We start from the raw sequence: 21,970 nt of genomic DNA, 5'->3' as shown, positions 1-21,970 counted from the left end.
AGCCTTTACACGAACAGACACATGCACACCCATGTTTACTGCAGCACTGTTTACAATAGCAAAAAAGATGGAAGCAACCAAGGTGCCCATCAATGGATGAATGGATAAATAAATTATGGTATATTCACAAAATGGAATACAACGCATCAATAAAGAACAGTGAGGAATCTGTGAAACATTTCATAACATGGAGGAACCTGGAAGGCATTATGCTGAGTGAAATTAGTCAGTTGCAAAAGGACAAATATTGTATAAGACCACTATTATAAGAGCTTGTGAAATAATTTAAACTAAGAAGAAAACATTCTTCTGTGGTTATGAGCGGGGGAGGGAGGGAGAGTGGAAGGGGGGCATTCGCTAATTAGATAGTAGGTAAGAACTACTTTAGGTGAGGGGAAAGACAGCACACAATACAGGGGAGGTCAGCACAACTAGACTAAACCAAAAGCAAAGAAGTTTCCTGAATAAACTGAACACTTTGAAGGCCAGCATAGCAGGGGTAGGGGTCTGGGGACCATGGTTTCAGGGAACATCTAAGTCAACTGGCATAACAAAATCTATGAAGAAAACATTCTGCATCCCACTTTGAAGAGTGGCATATGGGGTCTTAAATGTTAGCAAGCAGCCATTTAAGAAGCATGAATTGGTCTCAACCCACCTGGATCAAAGGAGAATGAAGAACACCAAGGACACAAGGCGATTACGAGTCCGAGAGACAGAAAGGGCCACATGAACCAGAGACTACATCATCCTGAGACCAGAAGAACTAGATGGCGCCCAGCTACAACCGATGACTGCCCTGACGGGGAATACAACAGAGAACCCCTGAGGGAGCAGGAGAGCAGTGGGATGCAGACCCCAAATTCTCATAAGACCATACTTAATGGTCTGACTGAGACTAGAAGGACCCCGGTGGTCATGGCCCCCAGACCTTCTGTTGGCCCAGGACAGGAACCATTCCCAAAGCCAACTCTTCAGACATGGATTGGACTGGACAATAGGTTGAAGAGGGATGCTGGTGAGGAGTGAGCTTTTGGATCAGGTGGACACTTGAGACTATGTTGGCATCTCCTGCCTGGAGGGGAGATGAGAGGGTGGAGGGGGTTAGAGGCTGGTGAAATGGACACAAAAAAAGAGAGTGGAGGGAGAGAAAGGGCTGTCTCATTAGGGGGAGAGTAATTGGGAGTGTGTAGCAAAGTGTATATGAGTTTTTGTGTGAGAGACTGACTTGATTTGTAAACTTTCACTTAAAGCACTGTAAAAATTATTTTAAAAATGGACAAAGGATTTGAATAGATATTTCATCTCAGAAGATATACAAATGACAAGTGAGCACATGAAAAGATACTCAATGTCATTAATGATTAGGGAAATGCAAATCAAACCCACAAAGAGTTATCACTTCATGCCCACTGAGATGACTGTGATCAAGAAAACAGAAAACAACCTGTGTTGCGGAGGATGTGGAGAAATTGGAACCCTCGTCCATTGCTGGTGGGACTGTAAAATGCTACAGCCACTGTGGAAAATAGATAAACGTGAAATTACCATTTGGCCAAGCAATTCCACTCCTAGGTATGTACCCAAAAGAAAAGAAAGCAGAAATGCAAACAAATCCTTGTACATCAATGTTCATTGCAGCACTATTCACAATAGTCAAAAGGTAGAAAGAAATTAAATGTCCTTCAACAGATGAATGGCTAAACAAAATGTGGTATATGCATATAATGAAATATTAACCATAAAGAGAAATGAAATCCTGATAGGTGCTATAACATGGATTAACTTTGAAAACATTATGCTGAACGAAATAAAAAACCAAAACAAAGCCCTTGCCTACGAGTCGATTCTCACTCATAGTGACCTGATAAAACAGGGTAGAACTGCCCCAAAATGTTGCCAAGGAGTGGTTCATGGTAGCAGTTGAGCTCCTAACCACTATGCCACCAGGGCTCCATGAAATAAGTCAGTCACAAAAGGGCAAATATTACATGATCCCACTTATGGAATATCCAAAATAGGCAAGTGTACAGAGACCAGAGTTTATTAGTGATTACGAGGGGTGAGCAGAAAGGAGGGGAAAAGGGAAGCTCATTGCTTAGGGGACACTGAGCTTCTGTTAAGGGTCATGGGAAATTTGGAAACAGAGTGGTGATGGTTGAACAACATGATGAACATAATTATTTATATTTATTACATTTTATATTATATTATATTGTAATATATTCCCAGTGCCATCAATTATATTATATTGTATTGTAATATATTATATTATATCATATTATAATATATATTACATTACATTATATTATATTTATTATAGTATACTTATTATATTTATTATTTATATTCATTATACTACTATAAAAAAATTTTTTTATACTATACTATACTAATTATATTATATTACATTACATTATAACAATTATTATTGTAAAAAATGTTGAAATGAGAAATGTTTTGTTATGTATCTTTATCACAATAAAATAACAATATTAAAAATTGAAAAGCAGCAAGAAGAGAAGGAAGATAGTATAATTATGCTAAATTTTTCTCCCATAGGAGACAATATCTAAAGTAGATGAATGAATACCTATATATTGATTTAATTTTAAGTTATGATACTAGTAGACTACGAACAGTTTGTGGATGGGAAACAAGAACACAAAACTGTTACTTTTCATTTTATACTTTTTTATTGTATATTTTATTGAAAATATATGCAATAAAACATTCATCAATTTCAGTTTCTGCATGTATAATTTCATTTTGTACTTTTGATAGTGGTTCTTTTTCCTCTCAAAGTCAGGGTGATGATAAGGTATGCTATCACAGAGCTCAGTTCACAGCGATGAAAATGACAGAGTTCAGGTAGCAGCACTACCTCATAAAAACAGATCCAATTTTTACAATGAATGGTATCTTAGTCACCTCGTGCTGCCATAACAGAAAATACCACAACTGGGTGGCTTTAAAGGACAGAAATTTATTTTATCACAGTTTAGAAGGCTAGAAGTCCCTTCCACAGGTGTTAGTCCCAACAGCACTACTTAATAAACATTCTGCAGGCTGGTCTCCATCTCTAAGTCAGTTTCCCAGAGAACCCAACCTGAAACACTCCCTGTTCACCAAACACACACACACACACACACACACACAAAATATTCCACCACCTTAGACTACCAACAGTTCAGGAAATGAAACATGCACTGGAGATTTTATGGTAAGTTTGAAAGCTCTGAAAATAGCCTCAGTATTCATAAGAAGGCCCCAGAAAGCCCTTGCCACCAGAGGGCAGCAGCACTCAATTCTGATATCCATTGTGATTTCTGCACATAGGGAGTTCACAGCGGAAACTCTCCTGAGGGATCAAAATGATGTAGCTCAGCACAGTTCCCTCAGCTCATCAAGGACCCCAAGGAGGTTGGAAAAGCAGACTCAAATCCGTAAGAAACTAGTGGGGCTTTTCCACCCAAAAGAGTTCTTGCCACATGAATCTGGGCATTTCTGCCTTCTATGATGCGAAGCAGAAAAAGATGGAATAATGCTGGGAGTCAAAGGTTGAGAAAGACAGGGCTATGAAGCAGTATCAGGAAAATGCTTTATCCCTCTGAAATCTAGATCAATCCATCTGCGCTTTCCTCTCTTATCTTACACTTCTTGTTTGTCACTGACTAGAAGGTCAGAAAGGTAAGGGGAAAAATGTGAGAAACCTTTGATCATTTTGGCTGAGATGTAGAACCAACTTGAAGAAGTGGTTCAGGAGAAAGATCAGTTTTAAAGAAACTGGGGAAAAAAAGATGTCTATATGGGGGGAGTAAATATCAGCACATTGTATGCCACTTACTTGGCCATCTCACCTCAATCAGGTCCTTATTTCAGCCTCCTTGGCAGTGAAGGTACCTGGGTGGTATAAAAGGTTTGCTCTTGACCACTAACAGAAAGGCTGGTGGTTTGGATCCACCCAGCTGTGTCACTCAAGAAAGGACCTGGTTAAGAAACATTCTGCAGACTGATCTCCATCTCAAAGTTGGTTTCCCAAAGAACTCAACCTTCTGTAAGATGACAGCCAAGAAAATCCAGTGATGCCCAGTTCTACTCTGAATCACATGAAATCACCATGACTTGGGATTGACTTGATGGCAACAGGTTTGGTTTCTGGTTTTCATTTGGCAGTTCCGATCACACGGACACAGCTTGTCACAGAATTTAGCTTAACATTTAATTCAACATTTCAGTTTTATGTCCATCCTTCTTGATCACGGGGGCCAGCATGTGTCATTATCCCATGGTTTTAGAGGAAGTAGGATTCCGATAATCGGGTACTTGGAACTCAGTAAAAGAGACAAAAATAATAGACCCCATTCCACACACACACCAGGCTTTTAGAATTGTATGCTTGGATTCTCACTTCCAAAACTGCCTTCCATTTTCCTATGTCTTCAGCACTGATGAGACATGGGAGTATCCAGCCTTACTTGATCACTCCAAATATTCTTCTTCATTTTGCATTCCTTTCGCAAATTATTCATTTTTGCTGCTATATGGTTTGTAAACTACAGCATGGTATTTCATTGGCTCTCCCTAAAAAAAGATAACATCACTGAGTGAGCAAGTAATGGAGGTCAGATATAAACCCTCATCTTCTGCCTCCAAGTCCAGTGCACTTTCTATCAACCCACAACTCCATACACACAGACATGCTTCAGCCATCCAACATTAAATTGCCCTTATTGTTGACATGCAATCACATAAATTAGAATTTTCAAATTTCACAATCCATTCAACACAGATAGATTTTCCCATTGAACAAAAAGGTCTATACTTTTTTTTACTCTTTTATAATTTAGTTTATCTTTTTTTTTGTAGTTGTTGAGACTATTCATAGCAAAACATACACAAATTCAACCATTTCTACATGTACACTTCAGTGACAGTGATTATATTCTTCAAGTTGTGAAACCATTCTCATCTTTCTTTTCTGAGTTGTTCCTCCCCCATTACATAAAATTCACTGCCCCCAAAGTTTCCTAGCTAATCTTTCAAGTTGCTGTTGTCACTTTGATCCTGTATAGATAGATCTTAACACCGAGTTGTGCTCAAGGCAGACATTTTTACTAGTTAAGCTAAACTATTGTTTAGTTTTAAGATTGCAGGGGATGTTTTTGGATTAAGTTTTAAATATTTTCTCAGGGCTGTGGTTTTGGGGGTTTATCCAGCCTGCAGTGCTCCAGAAAGTCTGAATTCTATGGGAATTTGAATTTTTATTTTATTTTATTGTGCTTTAGGTGAAAGTTTACAGCAGAAATTAGTTTCTCATTCAAAAAATTATACATGACCTTGGTGAAGGGTAATGTTGCCTGGTGAAAACCCCAGGTTTTGCTCAGTGTGATTTGTTATAGCCAATAAACAAGAAGCTGAGGTAGGAGGTCAGAAAGACACCTTTACTTCCTTGTACAGGGGAAGGAGCAATCCAGACTGCTGCCTCCAAGGCTCCTTGCAGGCAGCGTGGGGAGGTGGGCTTTCATGAATATTCAGGATTGAACTTCACGCAGGTCCTCAGAGCTTGGGGATGACTATGCATTTTCTTTAGACATGGGTTCAATCTCCCAGGATAGAGGAAGGGATGAATTTTTCTTCATTAGGTTGTTAAGTCTCTACCCAGTGGCAGGTTGAGGCATCTATGGCCCACTCTGTGGTTATCTTGTCAAGGACAATTTCAGAAGAAAGGGCAGCTTATCTTGCTAGGTGTAGGAGGATAAGTGAGAGTATGTGTCTCTTAGAAGGGTTGGGCTCCAAGGCTGCCTGCTTCAGTAAGACAATACACAATACTGGGGAAGCCAGCACAACTTGTACAAGACAAGGTCATGGAAGCTCCATAGATACATCCAGTCTCCCTGAGGGATGGAATTGCTGGACTGAGGGCTGTGGAGACCATGGTCTTGGGGAATATCTAGCTCAATTAGCATAACATAGTTTATAAAGAAAATGTTCTACATTCTACTTTGGTGAGTAGCATCTGATGTCTTAAAAGCCTGTGAGCAGCCCTCTAGGATACTCCACTGGTCTCACTCCTTTGGGAGCAAGGGAGGCTAAAGAAAACTAAAGATAAAAAGGAAAAATTAATCCAAAGGACTAATGGACCACATTTACCATGGCCTCCACCAGGCTGAGTCCAGTACAACCAGATGGTGCCTGGCTACACCACTGACTCCTCTGACAGGGATCACAATAGAGGTTCCCGGACAGAGCTGGAGAAAAATGTCAAACAAAATTCTAACTCAAAAAGAAAGACCAGCTTGATGGCCTGACAGAGACTGGAGAAACCCTGAAATTATGATCCCCGGACACCCTTCCAGCTCAGTAATGAAGTCACTCTTGAGGTTTACCCTTCAGCCAAGGATTGGACAGGCTTGTAAAACAAAACGAGACTAAAGGGGCACACCCGCCCATGGGCAAGGACTAGGAGGCAGGAGGGAACAGGAAAGCTGGTAATAGGGAACCCAAGGTTGAGAAGGGAGAGTTTTGACATGTCATGGGGTTGTTAAACAATGTCATAAAACAATATGTGTACTAACTGTTTAAACCTTCATCTGACGTACAATAAAAAAAAATTATACACAAAATGTTTTGTGACATTTTTTGCAATTCCTGTATTGTGTCAGTATTCTCAGTATTCTCCCCCTCACCCTTTCCACCCCAGGTTCTCCATGTCCATTCAACCAGTTTTTCTGTCCCTTCCTGCCTTCTTGTCTTTCCTTTGGGCAGGTGATGCCCATTTGGTCTCCTGATGGATCTAAGAAGCATGTTCCTCACATGTATTATTGTTTGTTTTATAAACCTGTCTAATTTTTGGGTGAAAGGTGGACTTCGGGAGCAGCTTCCAATCTGAGGTAGCATAGTGTCCAGGGGTCGTAGTATGAGAGGTTCCACCAGTCTATGTAAGACCAGTAAAACTGGTCTCTTTTTTTTGTAAATTTGAATTTTGTTCTACATTTTTCCCCTGCTTTACTTGGGATTCTCTACTGTGAGCCCTATCAGATGGTCAGTGGTGATAGCTGGACACCATCTAGTTCTTCTAGGCTCAGGCTGATGGAAGCTGTGGTTCATTCCACTCCAATAGTCCCTTGGACTAATATTTTCTTGTGTCTTTGGTTTTCTTCATTCTCCTTTGCTCAGGACAAATGAGACAAATAGATGTATTTTACTTGGCTGCTCCCAGGCTTTTAAGACCCCAGATGCTACTCTACCAAAGTAGGATGTAAAATGTTTTCTTTATGAACTACGTTATGCCAGTTGGCCTAGATGCTCCCCGAGACCATGGTCCCTAACCTTCAGCCCCAGAAACTCAGTCCCTCAAGGTGTTTGGGTGTGTCTAGGAAGCTTCTATGACTTTGCCTTGATCAAGTTGTGCTCACTTCCCCTATATTGTGTGTTGTCATTCCCTTTACCAAAATTAACACTTGTCTACCATCTAGTTAGGGGTTTTCCCTCCCTACCCGTCCCCTCCCAAGTAACCATCAAAAATTGTTTTTTTCTGTGTGTAAACCTTTTCTTGTGTTTTTATAACCGTGGTCTCATACAATATTTGTCCTTTTGTGATTGGCTTCTTTCACTCAGCATAATGCCCTCCAGATTCATCCATGTTGTAAGATGTTTCACAAATTCGTCATTGTTGATTATCATTGCATAGTATTTCCTTGTGTGTACATACCATAGTTTGTTTATCCATTCATCTGTTGACCAGCACTTAGTTTGCACTTTTTACCATTGTGAATAATGCTGCAATGAATATGGATATGCGTGAGTCTATTCATGTGATGGCTCTTATTTTTCTAGAATATGTTCCTACGAGTAGGATTGCTGGGTTATATGGTATTCCTATTTCTAGCTTTTTAAGGAGGCACCATAATAGCATTTTCCATACTGGTTATACCATTTTACATTCCCACCAGAAGTACATAAAAGTTCCAATCTCCCTGAAGTCTTTCCAGCATTTGTTATTTTCTGCTTTTTTTAATTAGTGCTCATAATGTCAGGGTTAGATGGCATCTCATTGTAGTTTTGATTTGCATTTCTCTAATGACTAATGATTGTGAGCATTTCCTCATGTGTCTGTTACCGACTGAATGTCTTCTTGGTGAAGTGTCTGTTTATATCCTTTGCCCATTTTTAACTGGATTATTTGTCTTTTTGTTGTTGAGATGTTGAAGTATTCTACAGATTTTAGAGATTAAACTTTGTCAGATATGTCATAGCCAAAACTTTTTTCCCAGTCTTTAGGTTCTCTTTTTACTCTTTTGGTGCACTCTTTTATTTCTTATACTTTTTGATGAGCTTAAGTGTTTAATTTTTAGGAGCTTCCAGTTATCTAGCTTATCTTCTGATGTTTGTGCATCGTTAGTTATGGTTTATATTCTATTTAAGCCATGTACTAGGGTCCCCAGCATAGTCCTTATTTTTTCTTATATGATCTTTATCATTTTAAGTTTTATATTTAGGCCTGATCTGTTTTGAGCTAGTTTTTATGTATGGCGTGAGGGAAGGGACCTGTTTCATTTTTTTAAAAAGACTGTCTTTTCCCCATTTAATGGACAGGATCCTTTGTCAGTGATCAGCTTATCACAGGTGGATAGATTTATGTCTGGGTTCTTGATATTCTTCCATCGGTCTTTGTGCCTGTCATTGTGCCAGTACCATGGCTGTTTAGTAGGCTCTGAGATCAGGTAGTGTGAAGCCTCCTACTTTTTTCTTTTTTTTTTTTTTTAATCAATAATGCTTTGCTTATCCAGGGCCTCTTTCCTTTCCATATAAAATTGATTACTTTTTCCATCTCATTAAAGAATGCTGCTGGTATTTGGATCAGGATTGCATTGTATCTGTAGATTGCTTTTCACAATGTTGAGTCTTCCTGTTCATGAGAATGTTAGGTTTTTCTATTTATGTAGGTCTCTTTTGGTTTCTTACAACACTGTTTTGTAGTTTTCTTTGTCTAGGTCTTTTATGTTTCTGATTAGATTTATTCCTAAGTATTTTATCTTTTTAGAGCTATTATAAATGGTATTGTTTTCCTGATTTCCATTTCAAAGTTCTTTTTGTTGGTGTATAGGAATCCAACTGATTTTTGTATGTTGGTCTTGTATCCTGCTACTCTGCTGAATCTACTATTAGTTCCAGTAGTTTTCTTGTGAAATCTTTGTGGTTCTCAGTGTAGGACCATATCATCTATGAATAGGGATAGTTTTACTTCTTCCTTTCCAATGTGGACACCTTTATTTCTTTTTTCTTGCCTTTTTGCTCTAGCTAGGACTTCCAGCTCAATGTTAAATACGAGTGGGAATAAAGGGCATCCTTGTCTTGTTCCCATTCTCAGGGGCAATGTTTTCTGCCTCTCTCCAATGAGAATGGTGTTGGCTGTTCATTTTGTATAGATGGCCTTTATTAAGTTCAGAAATTTCCCTCCTATTCCTATTTTATTGAGTTTTTATCAGAAATGGTCGCTGAACTTTCTCAAATGTCTTTTCTATGTCAATTGAGACGATCAAGTGATTTTTTTCTTCTGTTGTTTTATCTGGTGGATTATGTTGTTTGATTTTCTAATGTTGAACGTCCTTGTATACCTCATAGGAATTCAACCTGGTCATTGTGCATTTTTTATATATATATGTAGATAGATGATATAAATATAGAGATAGAGATATGATGCTAAATTCTATTGGCTAGAATTTTTGCATCTATATTCGGGAGACAGATTCACCTGGAATTTTCTTTTTTTTCTTTTTTGTGGTGTCTTTGCCCAGCTTTGGTATCAGGTTTGTGCTAGATTCATAGAATGAATTCAGAGTATTCCTTCCTTTTCTATGTTCTGAAATGGTTTGAGTAGTACTATTATGAGCTTTTCTCTGAATGTTTGGTAGAATTCTCCAGTATAGCTGTCCAGACCAGGGCTTTTGTTGGGAGTTTTTTTTTATTACCTCTTCAGTCTCTTCTCTTGTTATGGGTCTGTTCAGATTTTCTATCTCAGTTTGTGTTAGTTTAGGTAGGTAGTGTGTTTCGAGAATTTTGTCCATTTCCTCTACGTTCTCAAATTTGTTTGGAAAGGTCTATTCTTAACGTTGGATTAAAAAAAAAAAAAATTCAGGGAGGAAGTGTATCATGTGTCCAAGTAGAAAATAATCAAAGTGGAAAAAAATATAGCCAATGTTTATATCTGAAGCAGGTTTGTTTGAGATGTAAACATTTATAGCTTTTCAAAAACATTATAAGATGTAGCACAGTGGTTAAAAGAATGAGCTTCAGAATTAGAACTGCGTTTAAATCCTATTTCTGCTACTTTCTTGATGTGTGAAATCATTTTGTCTCTATTTCTCAGTTTTCTCTTAAGAAAAATAGGAAGAATAGTAGCTTATACTTGATAAGGTTGTCGTGAGGAGTAAACAAGACACTGCCTACCAGAAGCTAAATGATTAATTACTGGTTTACCCTCAGATTATTCCAACCACGGAAAAAAATGAACCTTCTAAAACAACTTTGTAAACTCCTATAAAGGTTAATCTGACAAAGTGTGAGGGTGTGGGCTTTGTTAATATTCACATCACTTACTTTTGAGAACATCCCAAATATTTGATGGAGGGAAAAAGCATCAGCAATGATTATGGGAGGAGAAGGTTGTGGTATCAAATATTTGCTTTGTGCCTGGACCATTCTAAGGGCTTTAAAAATATTATGTCATTAAAGCCTCGTAAAAATCTTATGAGGTATATATTAGTATCCCTTTTTACACAGGAGAAAATTGAAGTTTAAACATATTTAATAATTTCGTTGTTGTTGTAGGTGCCGTCAAGTTGGTTCCAACTCATAGCGAACCTATGCACAACAGAATGAAACACTGCCTGGTCCTGCGCCATCCTTACAATCGTTGTTATGCTTGAGCTCATTGTTGCAGCCACTGTGTCAATCCACCTTGTTGAGGGTCTTCCTCTTTTCCGCTGACCCTGTACTCTGCCAAGCATGATGTCCTTCTCCAGGGACTCATCCCTCCTGACAACATGTCCAAAGTATGTAAGACGCAGTCTTGCCATCCTTGCCTCTGAGGAGCATTCTGGCCGCACTTCCTCCAAGACAGATTTGTTCATTCTTTTGGCAGTCCATGGTATATTCAATATTCTTCGCCAACACCACAATTCAAAGGCGTCAACTCTTCTTTGGTCTTCCTTATTCATCGTCCAGCTTTCACATGCATATGATGCAACTGAAAATACCATGGCTTGGGTCAGGTTCACCTTAGTCTTCAGGGTGACATCTTTGCTCTTCAACACTTTGAAGAGGTCCTTTGCAGCAGATTTGCCCAATGCAATGCATCTTTTCATTTCTTGACTGCTGCTTCCATGGCTATTGATTGTGGATCCAAGTAAAATGAAATCCTTGACAACTTCAATCTTTTCTCCATTTATCATGATGTTGCTCATTGGTCCAGTTGTGAGGATTTTTATTTTCTTTATGTTGAGGTGTAATCCATACTGAAGGCTGTAATCTTTGATCTTCAGTAGTAAGTGCTTCAAGTCCTCTTCACTTTCAGCAAGTAAGGTTGTGTCATCTGCGTAACGCAGGTTGTTAATGAGTCTTCCTCCAATCCTGGTGCCCCGTTCTTCTTCATATAGTCCAGCTTCTCATATTATTTGTTCAGCATACAGATTAAACAGGTATGGCGAAAGAATACAACCCTGACACACACCTTTCCTGACTTGAAACCAATCAGTATCCCCTTGTTCTGTCTGAACAACTGCCTCTTGATCTATGTAAAGGTTCTTCATGAGCACAATTAAGTGTTCTGGAATTCCCATTCTTCACAATGTTACCCATAATTTGTTATGATCCACACAGTCAAATGCCTTTGCATAGTCAATAAAACACAGGTAAACATCCTTCTGGTATTCTCTGCTTTCAGCCAGGATCCATCTGACATCAGCAATAATATCCCTGGTTCCACGTCCTCTTCTGAAACAGGCCTGAATTTCTGGCAGTTCCCTGTCGATATACTGCTGCAGCTGTTTTTTAATGATCTTCAGCAAAATTTTGCTTGTGTGTGATATTAATGATATTGTTCTATAATTTTCCACATTCAGTTGGATCACCTTTCTTGGGAATACGCATAAATATGGATCTCTTCCAGTCAGCTGGCCAGGAAGCTGTCTCCCATATTTCTTGGAATGGACAAGTGAGCACCTCCATTGCTGCATCTGTTTGTTCAAACATCTCAATTGATATTCCATCAATTCCTGGAGCCTTGTTTTTCACCAATGCCTTCAGAGCAGCTTGGACTTCTTCCTTCAGTACCATCGGTTCCTGATCATATGCCACCTCTTGAAATGGTTGAATATGACTAATTCTTTTTGGTATAATGACTCTGTGTATTCCTTCCATCTTCTTTTGATGCTTCCTGCGTCGTTTAATATTTTCCCCCTGGAATCCTTCACTATTGCAACTCGAGGCTTGAATTTTTTCTTCAGTTCTTTCAGCTTGAGAAATGCCGAGCATGTTCTTCCCTTTTGGTTTTCCATCTCCAGCTCTTTGCACATGTCATTATAATACTTTTTCTTCTCAAGAGGCCCTTTGAAATCTTCTGTTCAGTTCTTTTACTTCATCAATTCTTCCTTTTGCTTTAGCTGCTCGACGCTCAAGAGCAAATTTCAGAGTCTACTCTGACATCCATCTTGGTCTTTTCTTTCTTTCCTGTCTTTTCAGTGACCTCTTGCTTTCTTCATGGATGATATCCTTGATGTCATTCCACACTCGTCTGTTCTGCGGTCGCTAGTGTTCAATGCATCAAATCTATTCTTCAGGTGGTCTCTAAATTGAGGTGGTATAGTCAAGGTCATATTTTGGCTCTCGTGGACTTGCTCTGATTTTCTTCAGTTTCAGCTTCAACTTGCATATGAGTAATTGATGGTCTATTCCACAGTCGGGCCCTAGCCTTGTTCTGACTGACGAGATTGAGCTTTTCCATCATCTCTTTCCACAGATGTAGTCCATTTGACTTCTGTGTGTTCCATCCGGCAAGGTCCATGTGTATAGTTGCCGTTTATGTTGGTGAAAGAAGGTATTTGCAATGAAGAAGTTGTTGATCTTGCAAAATTCTATCATTCCATCTCCAGCATTGTTTCTATCACCAAGGCCATATTTTCCAACTACTGATCCTTCGTCTTTGTTTCCAACTTTTGCATTCCAATCACCAGTAATTATCAATGCATCTTGATTGCATGTTCAATCAATTTCAGACTGTAGCAGCTGATAAAAATCTTCTTTTTCTTCATCTTTGGCCCTAGTGGTTGGTGCGTAAATTTGAGTAATAGTCGTATTAACTGGTCTTCCTTGTAGGCGTATGGATATTATCCTATCACTGACAGGGTTGTGCTTCAGGATAGATTCTGAAATGTTCTTTTTAACGATGAATGCAGCACCATTCCTCTTCAAGTTGTCATTCCCAGCATAATAGACTATATGATTGTCTGATTCAAAATGGCCAATACCAGTCCATTTCAGCTCACTAATGCCTAGGATATCAATGCTTATGCGTTCCATTTCATTTTTGACGGTTTTCAATTTTCCTAGATTCATACTTCATACATTCCAGGTTCCAATTAGTAATGGATGTTTGCAGCTGTTTCTTCTCATTTTGAGTCAGGCCACGTTAGCAAATGAAGGTCCCGAAAGCTTAACTCCATCCACATCATTAAGGTAGACTCTACTTTGAGGAGGCAGCTCTTCCCCAGTCACCTTTTGAGTGCCTTCCAACCTGGGAGGCTCATCTTCCAGCACTATATCAGACAATGTTTTGCTGCTATTCATAAGGTTTTCACTGGCTAATGCTTTTCAGAAATAGACTGCCGGGTCCTTTTTCCTAGTCTGTCTTAGTCTGGAAGCTCAGCTGAAGCCTGTCCTCCATGGGTGACCCTGCTGGTATCTGAATACCAGTGGCATAGCTTCCAGCATCACAGCAACACACAAGCCCCCACAGTACGACAAACTGACAGACACGTGGGGGTATTTAATAACTTACTTAATGTTAAATATCTGGAAGGCAGGCATTTAAATGTTGAACGAATGAGTAAATTGTCATTTCTTGAACTGCTAAGAAAAATGCTGATGCAATATACTCATTCTCAGGGTTTGAATGAATAACATAAAACACCTTGTGGACATGAAGATGCCTGAATCGGTTTTATCCATGGTAGCAAACAGTCATAGGACATCTAGGGAGTAGAATTAAGTCAAGAGTGGTGCATGCATACAACGAAAGGGGTAAAAAGAAATGAACTAGGACATATATCTCAAAAATTTGTGTGGTTAAAAAAACAAAACAAAAGCAGAATGAGATATATACCACAGTATTGTTTATGTAAATGGAAAAATGCACATAAACAAAGAAAGAAACAAGTTTTTCAAGGATTTATACAAAGGTAAGTGAACAAATGGAAAATGGCATGGCAGAACATATTCTTAGTGGTGGGTGTCCACAATGTAGGACCATGATGAACTCTGGGGAAATTAGAGCAAAATAATAAGTAAAAAGTAACTTTAAAGTTATAATTTTCTCCTAATTTACTTTTTCTTATTATTTATTTGACATTCACTAAGGAGTATGAACTTCTAAATAAGTGCCTCTGAGGATAAAACAAGCAACAAGAACAAAACTGTTGACCTGGGTTCATTATTCCTCTGATTGCCCTGCTGATTATTTTAGCAAGCCTCTTTTACTGCCAAGGAAGTTCAGAGATAAACCTTACCAGGACATAACTGAAAATTTGCTTTGATACAGAAAGAGAAAAATATAACCACCTGGTCTAAAACAGTTTCACTCACCCTACTGTTGTCAGCCTCTATTCTCTTACACTGCTTTTTTTTTTCCATAAAATGTAGATTTACACACCCACACTCACCTATGCATATGTATGTATGCACACTTGTGTGTGTGTGGTCTCCCACATTAGAATACATGACCCACAAAGCCAGGCCTTTCTCTGTATACTTATAGTTGTGATCCCACCCCCAGAACAGTGTTTTTCACAGAGTAGATGTTCAATACACATTTATGATTTAAATTAAACTGAATGAGAGAGTTTCAACTCTGTTCCTGAAAGAAAGGTCTCCTGCCCAAGTCCATATTATCAACAGAAGAAGTTTGTGAAGAGTTAGCATTGGAAGGGGACGACAGCATCAAAAAGCATCAGGCTGGCAAGTTGCTCACATGGTGGCTAATCATGAACCTAAGGATGGAAAGTAGAGGTAGGAAGAAGGATACATTTATTGGCTTGTTTGTGATTGAAGTTATAAAAGAGATTTATGTCAAACAGAAGAATCTTCTCTATTCTAGCTGGCTCCATGACCATGGAAAGAGTCAACCAAACCACCAGTGTCTCTGAGTTCATCCTCCTGGGACTGTCCTCACGGCCCGAGGACCAGAAGCCACTCTTTGTCCTCTTCCTCACCATGTACCTCATCACCATAACAGGAAACCTGCTCATCATTCTGGCCATCCACTCTGATCCCCAGCTCCAGACATCCATGTATTTCTTCTTGAGTTTCCTGTCTTTCACTGACATTTGCTTCACAACTACCATTGTTCCCAAAATGCTGGTGAACTTCTTGTCCACTAAGAAGACCATCTCCTATGCTGGATGTCTGACACAGATGTATTTTCTCTATGCTTTTGGCAACACTGACAGTTGCCTTCTGGCAGCCATGGCCATTGACCGCTTTATAGCCATCTGTAACCCTTTCCACTATGTTACAATCATGAGCCATCATCACTGCTTCCTGCTGTTGGCCTTCTGCTGCTCATTTCCTCACCTTCACTCCCTCCTGCATATACTTCTGCTGAATCTTCTCACCTTCTGTGACTCCAATGTTATCCAGCACTTCCTCTGTGACATCAACCCTCTCCTGAAATTGTCTTGCTCTTCCACATTTGTCAAAGATATCACAATAAAAACAGAAGAAGTGGTTGTTTTAGTGACTCCCTTTCTATGCATTTCTTTCTCTTATATAGGAATCCTTATTGCAGTTCTCAAAATTCCCTCAGCTGCTGGAAAATGCAAAGCCTTCTCCACTTGTGGTTCTCACTTCACCGTAGTGACCATCTTTTATGGAAGTATCTTCTATGTCTACTTACAGCCCTTTTCTAGCTACATGGTCAGGGACCAGGTGGCAACAATTGGCTACACCATTTTGTCCTCCATGCAAAACCCTTTTATCTACAGCCTGAGGAACAAAGACATGAAGAGGGGCCTGGGGAAGCTGATGTGCAGGAGGAAATTCTAGCTAGCACCTCCAGGGACAAGTTCTTGAGTCCCCTACTCCTCTTGGCCCTGTCTCTGCTTGTTCCTGATAAGCATAACAAAATTCATAAGTCAGCAGGCATAGTCCACACGAGTTGTGGATATTGGGTTGTACCCATTTGTTTATACTTGCAACTATCAACTATTGAGGCCTTATTATGTCTTCATCAGCAGCGTATTCTTGGCTTTGTAGTGAAAAAAAAAAACAGCTTTTTGCCCTTATTAACTAGGTGATGTAACAGCGCAGCACAGAACTGCCCTGATGGTCAGGCCAGTGCAGGCTGGTGGTGGTGGTCAGTTCCTTATAGTTCTCTACCTTTGTCATCTGTTATTTGTCCTTCAAAAGCACTCACTCCTCTTCAGCTCCCTCTTACCTGCAGGGATTCCCACCATCACTACCATTCAGCAGTCTGTATGGTTTCCAGAGAAAGATTGAAGTATGTGCTTAGAATTATTTACATTATCTTTTGAAGACAGAATTAAAGCCGGTATGTGGACATTGAAGACAGATATAACCCAGAGCCTCTGAAACCACACAGAGGTATATTGGGCCTCTCTTGGAAGTGAATTGGCCAAGACAACAGGCAAGGACTTCACTCTGCTAGCTTTTGTTTTCATTCGATAGTCTGTAATTTTCTCTCAGAGATTTTAGATTTTACTATAATTTACATCTTAATGCTTTTATCATTATTATCCTCCTATTTTTATCCCACTCCCATGGATATTATTCAGTAAGTCTCATGTGGAGCCTGAGAATCTGCATTTTAATAAGCACCCCTAGCAGTCCTTGAACAACACCTAGAGAAAACTACCTTGGCTCTTATATGAGAAGTTGCATGCTTGAAAATCTCTGATCATTCCTCATGTCTCAGTGGTTTATTTCTAGAATTCATGCCTATAATAATACTCCATTAAGTGCATACAGAGAGACCTGGTGGCGTAGTGGCTAAGAGCTTGGCTGCTAACCAAAAGGTTAGCAGTTTGAATCTACCAGCCACTCCTTGGAAACCCTGTGGAGCAGGTCTACTCTGTCCCATAGGGTCACTATGAGTCAGAATGGTCTCAGTAGCAACAGGTAAGTGCATACGGCAATATGTACACAGCCATTCATTATAGTGCTGTTTGTAATAGCAAAAAATAGAAGGGTTATAAACAAATGCCCATCAGTAGGAAAATGCATAAATAAATGATGATTCAATACTTCTATAGACTGGAACAATATGAAGTAGTTATAAATAATGGAGTAGATCTCTATCACTAAGCTGAAAAGGCATTACGGATGAAAAACAAGTTGCAAAATAAAATGTTTAAGAATAAATATATTAGGGTAAAAAAACTTATATGAGTGTATATGTGTATATTATAAATAGATGAGAATATATATACACACTCACACATATATATAATCTGCAGAAAGGAAACCTCCAATTAAAAATGATTAATTCTTGGAAGTGACAATGGAATAGGGAAGAAGATAATATTTGCTTTTTACTTTATATGAACCTGCAATATTTGAATTTGTTAAAAGGAAATATGCACTGTTTGTAGAATAAAACTGATAATTATTAGGAAAAAGATTAATATAATCTGTTGTTCATTGCCATTCAGTTTTGTCTAAATAGTAATAATATCATTTTATAATAGGAAAGAGGTCAGACACCCGAAAAGACTCTCAATTCAATTGTCCAAATTCTTACTCTGGGGAAGAACCAGATAAAGAAGTGCCACGCCATGGGTGAAGCTACACAGTCATAGGTCTGTGGCCAGCCTCTTGTGCACAGTCCTTAGAAAAAGTAGAAAGATTAGGGTCTCCTCTTCCAAGACCAAAGTGGTAGTAGCAATATGAGATCTCTATATGTTGTGTGGAGTTCCTGGGTGGTGTAAACAGTTAATGTGTTTGGCTGCTAACTGAAAGGATGGTGGTTTGAGTCTACCCAGAGGTGCCTCAAAAGAAAAGTTTGATGACCTATTTCCAAAAAAATCAACCATTGAATACCCTATGTATCACAGTTCTACTCTGACACACATGAGGGTGCCATGAGTTGGTATCAACTCAACAGCAACAGGGTTTTTTTTCAAATAGATTGTGTGGGAAGACAGGTTGCCTACAAAAATGAAAGGCAGATTAAACTAAAATTTCTCATTGAAAATTATGATCCTCCAGACTTACTAGTCAGCAGAAACTGGAGAAACACAGAGAGTATGGCCCCCAGATGCCCTTTTAGCTCAGTAATGAAGTCTATCCTGGGTTCACCCTTCAGCCAAAGATTACACAGGCCCATAAAACAAAAGTAGACTAAATGGGCTCACCAGCCCAGAGGCGAGCAACAGAAGGCAGGAGGGGGCAGGAAAGCTAGTAATAGGGAACCCAAAGTGGAGAAGGGGAGAGTGTTGACATGTTGTAGGGTTGGTAACCAATGTCACAAAACAATATGTGTACTATTGTTTAATGAAAAGCTAGTTCTGTTAAACTTCATTTAAAGTACAATTGAAAAAGAAATTATGATCCATTCATTTATTCAGCAAATATTTGTGGAATGCCCACTCTGTACCAGTCTTGTGTGCTCTTGGGGATGGATCAGTTGCCAAAACTGATTTTTTGAAGCTTACATGGTAGCAGAGGGATACAGACACTAAACAACAGACGAAATAAATAGGTAAACTATATAACAGGATAAAAGGAGGGAAGTGCTACGAAAATGTAGAACAAGGTATGGGAGATCCGAAGTACTGGGGTAGAATAGGAAAACAATTTTAAAAAGAGTGATAAGACATTTAACAATATTTGAATATGGTGAGAGTGTTAGTCTTTGGAGCATCAGGGAGAAGAGCTTTCCAGTGCAATGAAACAACCAGTACAAAGACCTTAAAGTAGGGATACACCTAGCACATTCACGAGCAACAAGAAGGCCAGTGTGGCTGGAAAAGAGCCACAGGGAGAGTAGTTAGGATTGTGTTCAGAAGATAAAGGAAAACCAAATCACATAGGACCTTTTGGGCCATTGTAATTACTTGGCTTTTACTGAAAATTTTGGGAATGCATTAGACGGTTTTGAGCAGAGGATTGACATGATCAGAATTTAAGTTTAAAAAGCATTACTCTGGCTGCTATATTGAGAACATTCTGGGGTGACAAAGAGAAGCAGGGAGACAAGTTAGGAAGTTAATGCAATATGTCATGCAAGAGATGATGTTGGCAAAGACCAAGGTAGTAAAAGCAGATATAATGAGAAGTGGTCAAATTCTGAATGTATTTTAAGAAAGAGTCAATGGAATTTCCTGACAGATTAAATGTGGAATATGAGAGAAAAAGAATAGACAAGTATGTTTCCAATGTCTTTAGTTAATGCAACTAGAAGGCTGAAGGTCCATCAACTGAGGGAAAGAATGCTGCAGATGGAGCAGGTTTTGGGGGAAGATCAGGAGTTCAGTGTACACAGGGTAAGGTTAAGATGTCAATTAATACAATCAGGTAGCAATATTCAGTATGCAATTGCACATAAGAATTAGGAGAAAGATCAGACCCAAAGATAGAAATACAGGTGTTTATCAATATATAGGTGGCAGTTAAAGCCATGAGATTAGATGAGATCACATAATAGGCACTCAATAAATATTTGTGAAAGAATGAATAGAAAGAAGGAAGGCCACATAAAAAGTAATTAGAGAAGTCAGGATGAAAATCATGGACTTTTTGTCTCTGTAGCACATACTTTTCATGAAAAAATTAAACTCAAGACTAAGGGAAAAAGTCACATGTGTATTGTGTGAGGCAGTGGTTTACATTGTGGGCAACAGCAGAATGTGTTTATATTTACCATAAGACATTGTGGATGATGTTCACCATAATAAGGAAATAAAAATCAAACAGTAATTTTCTCTTCATAAAAATCAAACAGTAATTTTCTCTTCGACTCCAGTGCCAGGGATAGTTGTTATTTTCATTTTTTGAAAGAAGAACTTGAGGCCTATAGAAGTTAATTTGTTAAAAGCAACTAGAAAATGACAAGCCCAGCACTGTAATAAATACCTTGTTTCCCCAACACTAGTCGTCAAAACACTGCTCTGGAACTAAACTATGAAAACACTACATTATTTTTCTAATATAAATACATATATATACATGTATATAAATATGAACATAATCTTTGCCTGACCCTTTGCTTTGAACACATACAAACTAACACCTTAGTTCCACAACGAAAAAGCTAATCTGCATGCTTTCCCCGACACTGGAACACACATCCACACCGTGAACCTACTAAATCCCCTAAAAAACATGGCCCTCCCTCCCATATTGAATTATGACCTACCCAATTCCAGAATATACCTCTATTCACATCTCAATCCCCAAACATAAAAACATTCACCCAAATAAACTTTCATCCACTTTCAATGACCCATTCTTGGGGAAACTGAACAATGCCCTTGAGATGTTGCAGTGAGGTTAAGAGGCTCTAAGAACAGCCCCAACGAATGGGGAGCCTCAGAGGTTCCATGTCTCCTTGGAGTCAGCTGTGCTAGCTGTAATGCCCATTCATTTTCTCTACTTGGTGAGCTCACAGAATAAATTCCCTGGAGGAATCAGCCAGTCCACAACTACCTCAGCCCAGCAAAGGTCCCATATGCCAGGTGAGCAGAACTCAAAACTATGAGAAGCTGAGAGGGCTTCCGCAATCAAGAGAGTCCTTGCACTTAGTTCAGAACATCTCTGCCTTCTGAGTCGTGGAGGTAGAAGAAACAGGATCATGGTAGGGCCAGAGTTTAAGAAAGAGACAGGGGTTTGAGACCAGAGGGAAGAACTGTGTTATTTCTCTTTTGTTGTTTTTAAGTGCTGTCGAGTCAATTCCAACTCATAGTGACCTTATGTACAACAGAACAAAATACTGCCTGGTCCTGCACCAACCTCACAATCATTCCTATGCTTGAGCCCATTGTGGCAGTCACTGTGTCAATCCATCTCACCAAAGGTGTTCTTTTTTTTCACTGACCGGGTACCAAACATGATGTCCTTCTTCAGGGACTGGTCACTACTGATGACGTGTCCAAAGTATTTGAGACGAAATCTCACCATCCTCACTTCTAGTGGGCGTTCTGGCTGTACTTCTTCCGAGACAGATTTGTTCATTCTTTTGGGAGTCCATGGTATATTCAATACTCTTTGTCAACACCATAATTCAGAGGCATCTATTCTTCTTTGGTCTTCCTTATTCATTGTCAAGTTTTCATATGCATATAAGGTAATTGAAAACACCATGGCTTGGGTCAGGGGGACCTTAGTTCTTAAAGTGACATCTTCTGCTTTTTAACACTTTAAAGAGATCTTCTGCAGCTTAGTTTCCACCATCACACAAACATGCAAGCCCCCACGCTACGACAAACTGACAGATGTGTGGGGTTATTTCTCTAGAACAATGTATTAATTCCTCCCTCCTTTCCTACCCTTCTTCTTGCTAATCAGTCCAGAAATTGAAAGGAGGAACATGAAGAAACTGAGCTAATGCTGAGAAATAGACTTGGAGCTAATTAGCAAATGTGGTCCAGGAGAAAGGTCAGCTGCTGGAGAAACTGGAAATGAAAGAAAAGCTTCTGGATGTGGAGGTAAGCTTCGGTAAGCTAGTCAGTTATCCACT

The 21,970-nt window shown here is 39.2% G+C and overlaps 2 protein-coding genes across 2 annotated transcripts in view; one reads left to right on the top strand and one right to left on the bottom strand.

The window, feature by feature from the left end:
• Positions 1-21,970, bottom strand: part of LOC126083433 (olfactory receptor 1J4-like) — a 58,715-nt gene that overhangs the window by 12,439 nt on the left and 24,306 nt on the right. The gene's annotated exons all lie outside the window — the stretch shown is intronic.
• LOC126083079 (olfactory receptor 1L8-like) lies at positions 15,388-16,320 on the top strand. Its single transcript, XM_049896428.1, has one exon. It carries the CDS (start codon positions 15,388-15,390, stop codon positions 16,318-16,320), a length of 933 nt encoding a protein of 310 aa, XP_049752385.1.

Source organism: Elephas maximus, chromosome 9 (genome assembly GCF_024166365.1).
Source record: "Elephas maximus indicus isolate mEleMax1 chromosome 9, mEleMax1 primary haplotype, whole genome shotgun sequence".
NCBI lineage: Eukaryota > Metazoa > Chordata > Mammalia > Proboscidea > Elephantidae > Elephas > Elephas maximus.
This window is presented reverse-complemented; position numbering and strand designations above follow the sequence as displayed.